The sequence below is a fragment of the Polypterus senegalus genome, chromosome 4 (assembly GCF_016835505.1).
Source record: "Polypterus senegalus isolate Bchr_013 chromosome 4, ASM1683550v1, whole genome shotgun sequence".
Classification (NCBI taxonomy): domain Eukaryota; kingdom Metazoa; phylum Chordata; class Cladistia; order Polypteriformes; family Polypteridae; genus Polypterus; species Polypterus senegalus.
The window spans coordinates 11,999,681-12,014,858 of record NC_053157.1 but is presented as its reverse complement, the minus strand read 5'-3'; the positions used below and the strand labels follow the sequence as shown (position 1 = coordinate 12,014,858).

General features: G+C 42.9%; 1 protein-coding gene across 2 annotated transcripts in view; it reads left to right on the top strand.

Moving 5' to 3' along the window:
* The window catches only part of gatb (glutamyl-tRNA(Gln) amidotransferase, subunit B), a 212,138-nt gene extending 202,691 nt beyond the window's left edge, over positions 1 to 9,447 (top strand). For both annotated transcript variants that reach the window (XM_039750253.1, XM_039750254.1), the window contains exon 13: positions 9,248 to 9,447. In XM_039750253.1, coding sequence (XP_039606187.1) covers positions 9,248 to 9,373 — 126 coding nt within the window. In that variant the 3' untranslated portion in view covers positions 9,374 to 9,447. The remainder of the gene's footprint in view (positions 1 to 9,247) is intronic.
* Positions 9,448 to 15,178: the final 5,731 nt, after the last annotated feature.

Genomic DNA, 15,178 nt, shown 5'->3' with positions numbered 1-15,178 from the left:
CCAGCTCAGGCCCTCTGCCTAGCCAATTAGTACAGGTCCTTTTCTACCTCCTTATTGTCCAACCTTTCATACAGCTCCTCATCGTCTCTCTCTTCACCTTATGCGTTATCCTCTTGTACTTTCACTATATACCCTCCTGTACTTCCCCATTTCACCACCAGGTTTCCTTGTCCTCCTTCCACTGTCCAGATGTCATACCAAGCACCCTTCTGGCTGTTTCCCTTACTACTTCTGCTGTAGTTGCCCAGCTGTCTGGTAACTCTTCAATGCCACCCAGTGTCTGTCTTACTTCCTAAACGAACTCCACTTTGAGGCTTCCCTTTTCAACTTCTATTATTTGACACTTAGCTCTGCCCTCACTCTCCACCTCTTCTTGATCTCCAACGTCATCCTACAGACCACAATACTACGCTGTCTAACTACGCTTTCCCCTTCCACCACTTTGCAGTCTCCAGTCTCCTTCAGTTTGACTCTCCGACAGGTTATAATCCACCTGTGTACATCTTCCTCCACCCTTTTACATCACCCTGCATTCTTCCCTCTTCTTAAAATACATATTTATCACAGCTGTGTCCATCCTTCTCGCATAATCCACTATCATCTGACCTTCTGCATTTCTCTCCTTGATACCATACCTACCCATCACCTCCTCCTCCTCCTCCCCTTTTTTTCCTTCAGCAACATGTCTATTGAGATCCACCTCATTCACCAGTTTTTCTCCCTTGAGTACACTCTCCACCACTTCATTCAACTATCTCCAGAAATCTTCTTTCTCATCCATCAAACACCATAACATGCGCGGAGTATGCCCCATCCACATTCATCATCACACCTTCAATTTCCAGCTTCATTTTCATCACTCAGTCCAACACTCTTTTCACCTCCTAAACCCTCTTGAAATACTTTTCCTTCAGGATGACCCTTACCCATTTCCTCCTCACTTTCACACCATGGTAGAATAATTTGAACTCGACTCCAATACACCTGGCCTTCCCTTCCAACTAGTATCTTGCATGCACAATATATCAGCCTTCCTTCTCTCCATCATTTCAGCTAAGTCTCTCCCTTTACCAGTCATACTGCCAACATTCAAAGTTCCTACCCTCCCTTCCACTTGCAAACCCTTTCTCCACTCCTCCTGACTCTAGACATGCCGTCTCTCTCTCTTCTTCTCTAGCACCCTGTTGCCTAACAGTACTGGTGGCAGCCAGTTAACCCGGGCCTCAATCAATCCAGTATGGAAATTAGTATTGTTTTCCGCATATTGATCTGGCAAAATTTTACACCTGATGCCCTTCCTGACATAAGCCCTCCTTCGTTTATCTAGGCATAGAACTGGCACAAAGAAACACACTGGTTTCTGCATCTCCCCATGGCTGGGTTTAAAACTTGTAAATGTCCAAAACTCACAAAAATGCCCTTGTGAGAGAGGAACTGTCAGATCCCTGGCTTGAACAGACAAATCTGTTGTGAATACCCAATCTCCATCATACCACTCGCACAAACTGTAGCAAGATAGTAGCATACTGGGTAAGTGAAGAGATCTTGTATAAAACTGGTAGTGCCTCCTCAGTCAATTGGAAGTGGGTTGTTCATTTAAAGGGCAACATCAAACAAACCACTGTCCGTTGTAAAATTTGTCTAAAGTCTGTTTGAACTAAAGGTAGTGTTACATCAACCTCATTGCAGCATCTCTGTCAGAGGCACACAGCTGAGTGGGAGAACTGAGCAGCTCTGCAGCCCTAACCTAACCCTAACATCTGCTAAAATGTAGGTAACAAATAGCAGTGTCATTTTACCAGACTCAGACACCAATCTGTTTCAGTGGTAAAGTAAATATCTCTCCATCTATGTTACAAGTGCCTTATCAGAGAATGTGTTTGGTGTGGGGTGCAGCATTGTAACATGCCACAGGGAAGAGGAATACATGTCTGTCTGTCTCTCTCTCTGTATATATATATATTCAGACCCCCTTCAATAGTTCACTCTTTGTTATATTGCAGCCATTTGCTAAAATCATTTAAATTAATTTGTTCCCTCATTAATGTACACACAGCACCCCATATTGACAGACAAAAAAAATAATTTTTGAAATTGTTGCAGATTTATTACAAAAGAAAAACTGAAATATCACATGGTCATAAGTATTCAGACCCTTTGCTAAGTATTTAATAAAAGCACCCTTTTGAGCTAATACAGCCATGAGTCTTCTTGGGAAAGATGCAACAAGTTTTTCACACCTGGATTTGGGGATCCTCTGCCATTCCTCCTTGCAGATCCTCTCCAGTTCTGTCAGGTTGGATGGTAAACATTGGTGGACAGCCGTTTTTAGGTCTCTCCAGAGATGCTCAATTGGTTTAAGTCATGGCTCTGGCTGGGCCATTCAAGAACAGTCACAGAGTTGTTGTGAAGCCACTCCTTCGTTATTTTAGCTGTGTGCTTAGGGTCATTGTCTTGTTGGAAGGTAAACCTTCGGCCCAGTCTGAGGTCCTTAGCACTCTGGAGAAGGTTTTTGTCCAGGATATCCCTGTACTTGGCCGCATTCATCTTTCCCTCGATTGCAACCAGTCGTCTTGTCCCTGCAGCTAAAAAACACCCCCACAGCATGATGCTGCCACCGCCATGCTTCACTGTGGGACTGTATTGGACAAGTGATGAGCAGTGCCTGGCTGTCTCCACACATACCGCTTAGAATTAAGGCCAAAAAGTTCTATCTTGGTCTCATCAGACCAGAGAATCTTATTTCTCACTATCTCAGAGTCCTTCAGGTGTCTTTTAGCAAACTCCATGCGGGCTGTCATGTGTCTTGCCTCTCCTCAGTATTTGGAGACAGTGCAGTGCAGTGATTGTGTACGCCTGATGAGCCCAGAATTAGGGCGAAACACGTGTCGCATACTCTTTGTATTATTTGACAGTAAAACTATGCAACACATATATATATATATATATATATATATACATATATACATATATATATATATATATATATATATATATATATATATATATATATAAAAATAAAATCTAATGTCTGCCTGTATGTATATCTGTCTGCTTTTCACTACTTAACGGATTTAGATTGGTTTTTTTTCTTAATTTGTTTAAATATTCTGGTTAATTTTGCGACTTTCATTGCGCTAAGTATCATAGTTCACTTTCAGTAGCGATTTATTTGTGTGAATCTGAGAGAGACACAGTGGGCTGATGGGAGGGGAAAGTGAGACCTCAGAAGTGCGGAGGCGGGCAGGGCCCTCTTCACTCACCCACCAGCCTCTGTTCGAGTCAGTCTACCTCTCGCCACGGGTTGGAGTGTACCTAACCTCCTCTAAGCTAGCGATACCTGTTTGTTCAGCAGACATTATCAACTGGAGATTGTTAAGGAGTAACGTTTGACGTTTTTGAGAGAGAGATCAGAGCTCCGTGTGTTTTAGAGGGTACCTGCTGATTGGCAGAGACATCACGGCCACGTGCTCTTCTCCCCACGTGAGGGGCGCCCTCCAGTCAGAGCTGAACACGATCAGATACAGTGCCAGCATTTGACGTTGGAGCGTACCTACCTTCTCCAAGGCCAGAATTACATTTATTTTTTTTTTTATTGATTTTTAAAGTTTGTCTTGTTTCGCTACTATGTGGGCAGAGCTGAGGGGGACAGCTAGTCTATTGTAAAGATACAGTAGGCTTATATCCCTCGCAGAAAACCTGTAAAAAAATCTTTTAAAGACATCACATTTGATTTTGTTATTTTCCAATCATTAACGTTCTGCTTTATTTGCAAAATCTTTCTTCAGCGATCCAAAGCGTTTTTTTCAGGAGGCAAATTTTATTTATTTATTCCTTGTTTGTTAACTTGGGTTTGCACTTATTGATCCCCATCGGGAAGTTCATCTTTTGCCCTTTACCCATGCTAACAAATGCGAACAGCCACAGAGTAGCATTCAGGGAACACTTCCAGCTCTAAAGCCACTTCTTTTACATGCTTGTCTATACAGAAAAGTGCTGTCAAGAAATGTGTGTGATATCCTAAAGCATTTTATTTGTTTTTATTGTTAAAAAACAATTCATCTGGATGATGTCTTTTTTTAGTTTTTTAAAAGAATAAAATGAGATTAAAATGGAAAGTCAGGTTTGGGTGTTTAAAAAAAAAATCTGTGATTTTGCTCTATCATCTAATTGTTAATGCATTGACCTGCACAGCCCGTTACGGGTCTGTGATGCTGCTTGGCTTTTAAAAGGCCTGCGTGGAGATTTTTGTCATTCCTTTCACAACATGCTACAGTGAGCCATTGAATTCTGACCTACTGCGTGAAATATTGAAGAAGTTATTAACTAGTTTGAAAAGCATGGTGTCCTGCCACCCATAGACACGTCTCAAACAGTAAAATGTTGAACTTGTATATGTGGGTAAACTATCCAGATTTGTTAAAGATGTCAGCAATAATGAGCACATATAAGACTATTCTCACCAAACAGTAGGTTTCAAACATTTTAGGAGTTTGTAATAGATCAATACAGTCTATTCGTTCAGCCCTGAGCCCATCCGTAACACCGTCGAGTTCTGCAGTCCAACCAGGGGAGGGAGAGCAGCGGAAATACAGAATGAGTTCCAGGCCCACCCCACATAACACATCTATTTCTGCCGTTACAGCTTCATTGCAGATTACATAACATTTAACTTTCAGTTCACCAAGAAAACTGAGTCTGTCCGGGCTAAAGTTGAAATGCTGAGCAGGTCCCTGTTGTAGCTTATAGTATTATGTGGGTAATGTGCCGACAGCTGCAGTTTCTTGCAGGTATGTCATAAATATGTTAATTTATATACACAACCTGTTCCGACAGAAGCAACAAAATGGTCACATGGGAAGTCTGTAGTAGCTGATAGAACTTATAGTGTTTTATGAGCTGCATCTAAAGCAGGCGGAGTTCTTTAAAATATAAAACACTATTGAACATTACAAAAAAACCAAGCACTCTCATGGTATATACTGCCCTCCACTAATATGTTTATTGAAAATATCTTTATTGTTTATCTTCTCGATCTTTCATTCAAAATATTAATGAAAAACAAACCTTTGATTGAAGTAAAATAATTCAAACGGAAAAGGAATTATCATAAAACAGATATAGGTGTGCCGCAGTTATTGGTACTCCTTTGTTTAATACTTTTTCCTCTTATAATGCTTAATGGGGTTGGAGAACACCAAAGACCAAAACACCAACACAAAACACTCTTCCTTTTTACCATCACTACTCCGTCAAGCTTCATCCTCCTTCTCCTCCCGACTCTGGCCATTGAGTGGTGGCTGCTGGCCCCTTTTATAGTCCATCTGGAAGTGCTTCAGGTGGTTGACTGCCGAGTTCCGGCGAATACGCTGCCCATACGGGCTCAGGAGTCCCAGCTGCAGCACCCCCTGGCAGCGCCTGTGGGACCCAACAGGGCTGCACCCAACTCCAATTCCCATGGAGCCCTAGAGGAAACCGAGGCACCGCTCCAGCCAAGGGGGACGTCCAGGGGGAGGTATTGCACAGTCCATGGTTCCTACCCCTGAATACAGTAATCCCTCCTTGATCGCGGGGGTTGTGTTCCAGACCCCCCGTGACAGATGAAAATCCGCGAAGTAGAAACCATATGTTTCTATGGTTATTTTTATATATTTTAAGCCCTTATAAACTCTCCCACACTGTTTATAAATATTCCCCGCAGAGTTATACCGCATAATCCCTTTGTATTCTCTTAGATATTAGGTAAGATTCATTGAAATTATGTATATAAACACACTGTTTATATACAGTAAAACCTAAATATTATTTTAAAGATATTGAGTGTCTCCGATATCGCATATGTTACAGCCATTACGATAGACATGCCACCAGCAATAAATACGTACGACACAAGAAAAATTATATACAGTAAATGTGTGTACAGTGACACTAAACGTACGTACATGTACTAAGTACTGTAAGTAGAAAATTAATTATGGTTACTCACCAACAATGATACACCAACAATACCAACAATAATTTTACTGCACAACAAAGGAGAGAGTTACAGTTCTTCCAAAGTAGCCACTTCAGGCGATTGTGTAGCACCGCCGTTGTTCTTCAATGTAAACCCTAAAACAGATTCCATCCAGACTACCGCCTTATTACATCCACTTACAACTTGTTTTGCACCCTGGTTAAAAGGACACTGCGGCCGTAGATCTTATATTCCTTTCCTACTTTTTAAATAAAAAGAATCGTAGCCTTCAACAAATCCAAAACGTTTACCTTTTCGGCAATCGTTAACATCTTCCGTTTGCGCTTGGGCACGGCCCCTGAAGCAGTAGCAGATCGTTTTGGAGCCATAATGAAGGGCTTGACTATGCACAAAGATAAACACAAAAGAGCACAACTCTTTACACAGAGAAACACATTGATGCTGAATGAGCGACACGAGACTTCCTGGTTAACACTGCATTCAGCACGCAGGAACTTAACTGCGTGCTCTGATTGGTTAGCTTCTCAGTCAGGAGAACTTAACTGCGTGCTCTGATTGGTTAGCTTCTCAGTCATCCGCCAATAGCGTCCCTTGTATGAAATCAACTGGGCAAACCAACTGAGGAAGCATGTACAGGAAGTAAAAAGACACATTGTCCGCAGAACCCACGAAGCAGCGAAAAATCCGAGTTATATATTTAGTTATGCTTTCATATAAAATCCGCGATAGAGTGAAGCCTCAAAAGTCGAAGCGCGATATAGCGAGGGATTACTGTATATAGCAAAGGGGTGTCCCGTTCACCACACATGTCACAAAGCAAACCTGGTTTCATGACCAGTGAAACAATGGAGTTCACTATTCGTCGGTGACTTTCCCAGTTACCAGATCTGCGTGAATCTGAGAGAGACACAGTGGGCCGATGGGAAGGGAAAGTGGGACCTCAGGAGTGCGGAGGCGGGCAGGGCCCTCTTCACTCACCCGCCAGCCTCCGTTCGAGTCAGTCTACCTCTCGCCATGGGTTGGAGTGTACCTAACCTCCTCTTAGCTAGCGATACCTGTTTGTTCAGCAGACATTATCAACTGGAGATTGTTAAGGAGTAACGTTTGACGTTTTTGAGAGAGAGATCAGAGCTCCGTGTGTTTCAGAGGGTACCTGCTGATTGGCAGAGACATCACGGCCACGTGCTCTTCTCCCCACGCGAGGGGCGCCCTCCAGTCAGAGCTGAACACGATCAGATACAGTGCCAGCATTTGGCGTTGGAGCGTACCTACCTTCTGCAAGGCCAGAATTACATTTTTTTTAAAGTTTGTCTTGTTTCACTGCTATGTGGGTGGAGCTGAGGGGGACAGCTAGTCTATTGTAAAGGTACAGTAGGCTTATATCCCCTGCAGAAATTTTGATTTTGTTATTTTCCAATCCGGGTGTGGTGAATACGCTGCCCATACGGGCTCAGGAGTCCCAGCTGCAGCACCCCCTGGCAGCGCCTGTGGGACCCAACAGGGCTGCACCCAACTCCAATTCCCATGGAGCCCTGCAGGAAACCAAGGCACCTCTCCAACCAAGGGGGGCGTCCAGGGGGAGGTATTGCACAGTCCATGGTTGCTACCCCTGAATATATAGCGAAGGGGCGTCCCGTCCACCACACGTGTCACAAAGCAAACCTGGTTTCATGACCAATAAAACAATGGAGTTCACTATTCGTCGGTGGCTTTCCCAGTTACCAGATCTGACTCCAATAGAACATCACTGGAATGTGGTCAAACAGAAGATTGACAAATCTGAAGAAATCTTGTGATGCCGTCATGTCATCATGGACCAGAGTCTTAAAGGAGTGTTTCCAACATGTTTTGGGGGTCCATGTCTCGAAGAACTGTGGCTATTTTCAGAGCAAAGGGAGACCCTGAAGAGTATTAATATAGTGGTCTTAAGAATTTGCTTAGTTAGTGTACCCTAAGTGACCTGTTTGAACCAGGCCTGCCATCATATTTGGCCCTAGTGTATTTTATGGGTGACCCCTAATACTAATAAATGTGATGCTATCCAGAATGTGTCAAAAGGTTTCTGCATAGAGTGAAAAAGCCCACTCGTTTATTGTTTGGGTAAGAAGGTGAGAGAATTAGAAGTGTTTTGGTGGCAAGTCATCCCACCGTCCCCAAATACAGAACTCATAATCCATATTAGACAGGCCTCAGTGTGGCCAATGTAGTACAGATCATGTGGCCTGTTTTTTCTCCTTCCAGACCCCTTGACGTGACACCCCATCGTAATGCTGCGTTCACATGCCACTGGAGTTTTCGGAGCTCCGACTTGTGTTGTTTCACCTTCCCACTTAAGCGAGTTCACTTGGATTTCCTGTTGAACTATTTGGAGAAACACAAGGTTGCAGTTGATTTGTTAATCGGTCTATAAAAAAAAAAAATCAATTCAATTTAATGAAAATATAAATCAAACAAAAACATTTTAAATGTTTATTACTTTGCTCCATTTTCTTCCCTCTCTTAGTTTAGGGTATTGTGAGTATCGATAACCCTGATGCTCTGGACTCTTTGGCCCAATGTCTTGTCTTGTATTTCTGAATGGATGAATATTAATTTCCCCAAGCTAAACAAGAAAGTGGTGACTCTGAGGCTGGGGATCAGTGCCAGCAATCGGAAGGTCGTTGGTTCAAATCCCGTAAATGCCAGAAGTGACTCCACTCCTTTGGGCCCTTGGGCAAGGCCCTTAACCTGCAATGGCTTCATCCTGGGCATGACGTTAACCTGCATCCAGGCCTCCAACTTACAGGGAAAACTTGGAGGTTGGTGGAAGGATTGGTTCCAGTGTGGCGCTGAGGTGTCACCTGCTGCCCTCGGATCTCCTCACCTCCATTATCAAAGGTCTTTTCTGCTGCTCTGTGCTCATGAGACTTGAATATCTATGAATAAATTATCTCCACATCCCCACCTTTGTATTGGTAGCTTTGAGTATTTAATTTATTTAATGTCCAGTACTATGACTGTCCTCTAAAGAATAGGAGATGAGGGAGTGGAAAGAGGTTTTGCCTGCTGCCACTGGCTTACACGGCATAATGAATAATGCAAGAGGAGACCTTTGGCCTGCATTCTTTTGCATCAGCCGTATTTGGTTGCCCTGTTTTTGAAATACCAACCTGACGACATTACAAAAGACGCTGGTTACATTACCTATGGGCTAGTTAATAGACAACACCGCTTCTTCTGCTTGCGGCCTTAAACAGATTCCTCTTATTTATTTATTTTTTTTATTTTTAGGTTGCAGCAATCAAAAAAGGAAATAAAAGAGTGCTCAACAAACTCATCGGCCTGGTTCAGAAAGAAATGAAGGGCCGAGCTGATCCCATCATGGTAAAAACACTCCTGGAGAGAAAAATCTCCTGACTGTGGACTGCTGTTTGTTTGTCGGTTTTGGGACGTATGTGTAATGTCCGTGTGATTAAATGTGCTAAACGGTGTATTCTTGCTGGAATTGTTTTCTGTTCTTAGCAACACATTTATACTTTCAAAGGTAAGTTTGCTCCTTTATAAAGGTATTTCCGTCAGCCATTGCTCGAGTCTCTGAGTTAGAGGACGGGAACAACCACAGCAACTCGCCTTCTCATTGGTTTTTGTTGTATACTCAGTGTTTCCTGCTTACACCCATTTATTTATTTCATTTCATTTCTTGTCTTCCTCTGGAATATCAACAGTAGGTGGGATAAGGGTATGTAAAAGCGTTTCACGTTAGGCTGATATTGTAAGTCACTTCATTTGTAAAACGTGCCGAAACCTTTCTCAGAATGGTTCTTTATATATGATGAAACAAAGACCGATTTCTTAACCTGCTTAATTAAACTGCAGGTCAGAAGGTGTTGTGTTTCATCCATCCATTTAGAAATCCTGCATAATGGAATTCACTGTGACGGAGTGTCTAGTCTTTCACTTACGTGTTTCATTACGCAGGTGGGCCCACCTAACTGTTTACCATGTAACTGTGATAACGCATTGTGAAAATGAAATTTATTTATTTCTTTCTCTGATGCTGTCCCATGGATGCCTCAGCACTTCAGCGTAATGTCACAAATGAACACTCGGTTCACAGGGAACAAACTCTTCACGAGCAAGTCCGTCAATGTCAAAAAACGCTGTAACGGCCGACCCCTTACCCAGGCGGCAGCTACACTTCCAAGACCTGTGGCCTGGATAAATTACTGAGATGAATCTTGAGAAAAGCCAAGCAAAATGACACCTTTTATTGGCTAACTAAAAAGATTACAATATGCAAGCTTTCGAGGCAACTCAGGCCCCTTCTTCAGGCGAGATGTAATACAGAAACTGAAGTTTCCTGTGTTTATATCCACACACTAGGACAAGAAACAAAAAAAACTAAATGAACCGACAGAAAATGGCACATCTCCCTGCCGACAGAAAAGATGTAAAACGTGTGCCCACATCTACAATACAGACCGTATAAGTATACCAAACTCCCGACTTGAACATCACATAAAGGGCTCATTTTCCTGCAGATCATCGAATGTGGCCTACCTAATTCTCTGCATGAAATGTCCTGACACTGCACTCTATGTGGGAGAAACTGGACAAACACTCGGCCAGAGAATGAATTTACACAGATTGCACATTAAACGTGGCAACACAGATGTTCCTGTAGCGGCCCACTTCAACAGCCATGGACACTGTGAGAGGGACTTTAAAGTCACAGTGCTTATGGGCAACTTCAAAACACAGCAAGAGAGAAAAGAATGGGAAGTTAAGCTCATGTTAAAATTGAATACATTACAGCATGGCTTGAATTGAGACAAGAGTTTTATGGCCAGATATGAAGACTGTTTGCATCTCTCAGACTGACACAGACAACCTGACTACAGATCTGCATTGTTTTGAAAAACTCATCACAAACTTCAAAAGACTTTGTTGGACAGTCATCTTATCTAAAGATCTTGACCATACATTGTTCTTCTCTCTCCTGTTAAATTAATCTTAGCCTGAATGAACCTATTAATTTTTTACATTTAAGATTTTTCCTTTAAAGATTTACCATTGTTGTTTCTTGTCCTAGTGTGTGGATATAAACACAGGGAACTTCAGTTTCTGTATCACATCTTGCCTGAAGAAGGGGCCTGAGTTGCCTCGAAAGCTTGCATATTGTAATCTTTTTAGTTAGCCAATAAAAGGTGTCATTTTGCTTCTCTACATTCGTAATGGCTAACACGGTATAACAACCTAGTACTATTGAGATGAATCTTCTAAATCAAGCTGTACCGCTAACAAATTAAAATTTCCCCACAATCGGCGGTTTAAACATAAGCACACAAAAGCAGATATGTAAAAATAAGTGAATAAATACAGTATATTAAATGAACACAACAAAACACTACTGCACATTCCCCATGAAAAATCTATATATAAATATGTATATCCCTCCTCCAAACTAACAACACCATATATACAATATCAAAACCCTCCCTTGTCCCAGTAACATATACTTTAACAAACACAAAACACAAATGAAGATAAATGGATACGGAAATGCCAATGATCGTGAATTCGAGTCCTAGTATAAAAAAAAGTTATTGGGCGGAGTGGTGGCTCTGAGGCTGAGGACCTGCGCTGGTATCCTGAAGGTTGCCGGTTCGAATCCCTGTCACTGCCTAAAGAGATCCTACTCTGCTGGCCCCTTGAGCGAGGCCCTTAACCTTCAATTGCTCCAAGGGTGCTGTACAATGGCTGACCCTGCACTCTGACCCCAAGGCGTATGCGAAACCTAACAAATTCCTAATGCAAGAAATTGTATAAGGCGAAATAAAAAACAAAAAAAAAACACTGAAGCAGTCGTATTAAATGCGTGTCAATGTCGCACCCTAACGCAGGTTGTTTTTCTGCAGTTATATTTTTGAATAAAAATGCACTTGTTCTGTTATATTTGTACCTTTTGTGAAAGTGTTTCTTTGATATTTGGACTTCAAGCTTCACACGTTATACACTTCATGTCTACATTTTGTCAATTATTACTAAAACATGAAGAACATTTCTTTTCTAACGATGTGTTTACATAGATCGTTGTAGACACAGAACACACATGAAATGCTACTGTTCCAAATGACGATATAGTATTTATAAAAGGTGTCATTTTACTTGACTTCTCACTCTATACAACTCTAAGCAACTGACATGCAGGTAAACAGACTTGAGCTGAGAAAACTGTGCGCCGGTGGGGGATGTGATAGTAGGCTGCTTGCTGCTTATCCACTTTTTTAAAGGACAAAAGACTCTGACGGAGAGGTGCGAAGAGATTTACGGTGGGATGGATCTACGAGTTTTTTTGTAGGCTCTGATAATTCTAGTGTTAAGGGAGAAGGGGTGTGTTATTTATCAAATGTTTATTGTCAAAAAGATGAGGCAAAGAGCCAAAAAATGCTTAGGGCAGCCTCCCGTATAATTGATCTTGGCTGCAAAACGATTGATTTTGTGTACAATTGTGTACAGATTGGAGTCCAAAACAGAACTGCCCGGTGAGGTTGAGATGGAGAGTTATTAAAGTACGGCAGAGGAAGTGAGGTCATTGTGACCAGAACCGGAAGTGACTTCATTGGGCTCGTGACCGGAAGTGACATCATGGAGGCCAGGCGGAATTTCCCATTACGGGTCTGCAGTGGAAAGAGAGTAGGAATCAGTACACTTCACCACCCCCTGGTCTGGTGTGGAATTACCTTCCTTCGAGTCCTTTAGCTACGTCCCATGCACACATGTGTGACATTATATATTTCTTGTATTAGAAATTTGTCATTTTTCGCATCCCCAACTTACTTTTCAGAGAGTTTTGGGGTCATTTGTACAGCGCCCCTGGAACAATTGCAGGTTAAGGGCCTTGCTCAAGGGCCCACCAATCCTTTCTGTCACTGTCAGGATTCAAACCAGCAACCTTCGAGCTACCAGCCCAGATACTTTAGCCAGAGAGCCACCTCTCTGCAGCCAGAGATCTTTAACTTCATGGCTGCCATTGTTGTCATTTGCAGGTCTGTTGTGATCTCATTCTTCCTTTCTTGAAGCGCTTGAGGTGCTTGAGAACCCCTAATGGAGCCAGGTGTATTAGCAGTCAGGGACATTTGTTAGCTCCATGAGTAGCAGAATGAGGGCAGCTGTCATTCACGTCTGTGTTGAGGGAGCCTGGCTAAGTCGCAACACGAGTGCCCGATGCGTTGATGGTAGCTGTTCACATACACTGCCTGTAAAGGCCATGTTAAGGAATTCCAGTTATTCTTCACCCAGTGTCAGGAGATTTATTTTTTTTTTTTTTCTGAACAAACAGAATCCCAAAAGAGTGCCAGTTATGAAATATGTACAGTACGTTTAGTCCCATATTAGAAACAACCCCAATGTGTATCCAACAATTTACTGAAAGTGTGCAGAGAGATGCTGAGTATATTGGGAGAAGGATGTTAAGGGTAGAGCAGCCAGGTAAGAGGAAGGCCTAAGAGGAGGTTTATGGATGTGGTGAGAGAAGACATGCAGATGATGGGTGTAACGGAGCAAGATGACGAGGACAGGAAGAGATGGAGAAAGAGGATCCGCTGTGGCAACACCTTACGGGAGCAGCCGAAAGAAGAAGAGTGCAGTGTAGTTGCAAGGAGACTTGGGAGTTTCCCAGTAGCACTGGTCAGCATGCAGGAGTTAACACTAGAGGGGTCATTGCTGGCCACACCCATTAATAAATTATCAATTTATATTTTACAGTTCATCTCATCTGCACATGATGACGAAAACAACAAAGGGCACGCAGAGAAAGCGCAAATTCCACCCAGGCAATGGTCAGGCCAGAATCGCAACCGATGTCATGAACTCTTCCACTGCACCACGTCCACACAAAACAAAAAAGAAATTCAATATATTATGAAGCAGTTTACACCTAAACACACCACCAGAAGGCACTTCACAAAACAAACAAGTACCATTCTAAGCAAGACGATAAGATGCAGCACAAGATGATCCACTGAATGATAAATCACACAAGTGAACATAAAATGGGGAGGACTTTTCCTGAGAGCACAAGTTCATGTTCCGTTTGACTCGGGAACCGTCAAGTGTGAACGATGCAGCATTTGGCAAGAGTCGCCAATTAGAAGGGTTTGGCTACAAAGTCTGTCAAAACTCAAAAGGGGAAATTCTAAGTTCTGTTCAGCGTATTTCAGGACCTGCAGAAAGCATATGAGAGGGTGTCTCGTGAGGAGCAGTGGTACTGTATGAGGAAGTCGGGAGTGGCAGAGAAGTTTGTGAGAGGTGTACAGGATATGTATGAGTGAAGTGTGACTGTGGTGAAGTCTACAGTAGGAGTGACGGAGGTGGGATTACATCAGGGATCGGCTCTGAGCCCTTTCTTATTTGCAATGGTGATGGACAGGTTGACAGACGAGATGAGACAGGAGTCCCCGTGGACTGTGATGTTTGCTGATGACATCGTGATCTGTAGTGAGAGTAGGGAGCAGGTTGAGGAGACCCTGAAGAGGCGGAGATATGAGAGGAGAGAAGAGGAATGAAGGTCAGTAGGACCACCAAGACAGAATACATGTGTGTGGATGAGAGGGAGGTCAGTGGAATGGCAAGGATGAGAGTAGTAGAGTTGGTGAAGGTGGATGAGTTTAAATACTTGGCATCAACAGTACAGAGTAATGGGGAGTGTGGAAGAGAGATGAAGAAGAGAATGCATGGAGAAGAGTGTCAGGAGTGATTTGTGACAGACGGGTATCAGCAAGAGTGAAAGGGAAGGTCTACAGGACGGTAGTGAGACCAGCTATGTTATATGGTGTGACAGTGAGGCTCTTCTCCACCTCTCCAACCCTCAGGTACGACTCCAGACACTGGATAAAAGTCCCAGACTTTTTATTAATTAACAATAATGTGCACAAAACACCCTCCACACTAAATTCAATAATCACAACAATAATACTCTCTCCTCCTCGCCCAAACACTTCGCCCCTCTACCTCCCAGCTCAGTTCAGTGTCAGGGCTTCCCCACAATCCTTTTATACACCCTGACCCGGAGGTATTCCTGCCCAATCAGTCCACAGTTCCTTATTCCTTCCGGGTCAGGGTAAACAGCCCTTTTCTTCGGGTTATAGGGAACTCAAGAGCCCACGAGCCCCCCTACAGCGACTCCTGGTGGCCCCCAAGGTTTCCAGCACGTCTGTGTAT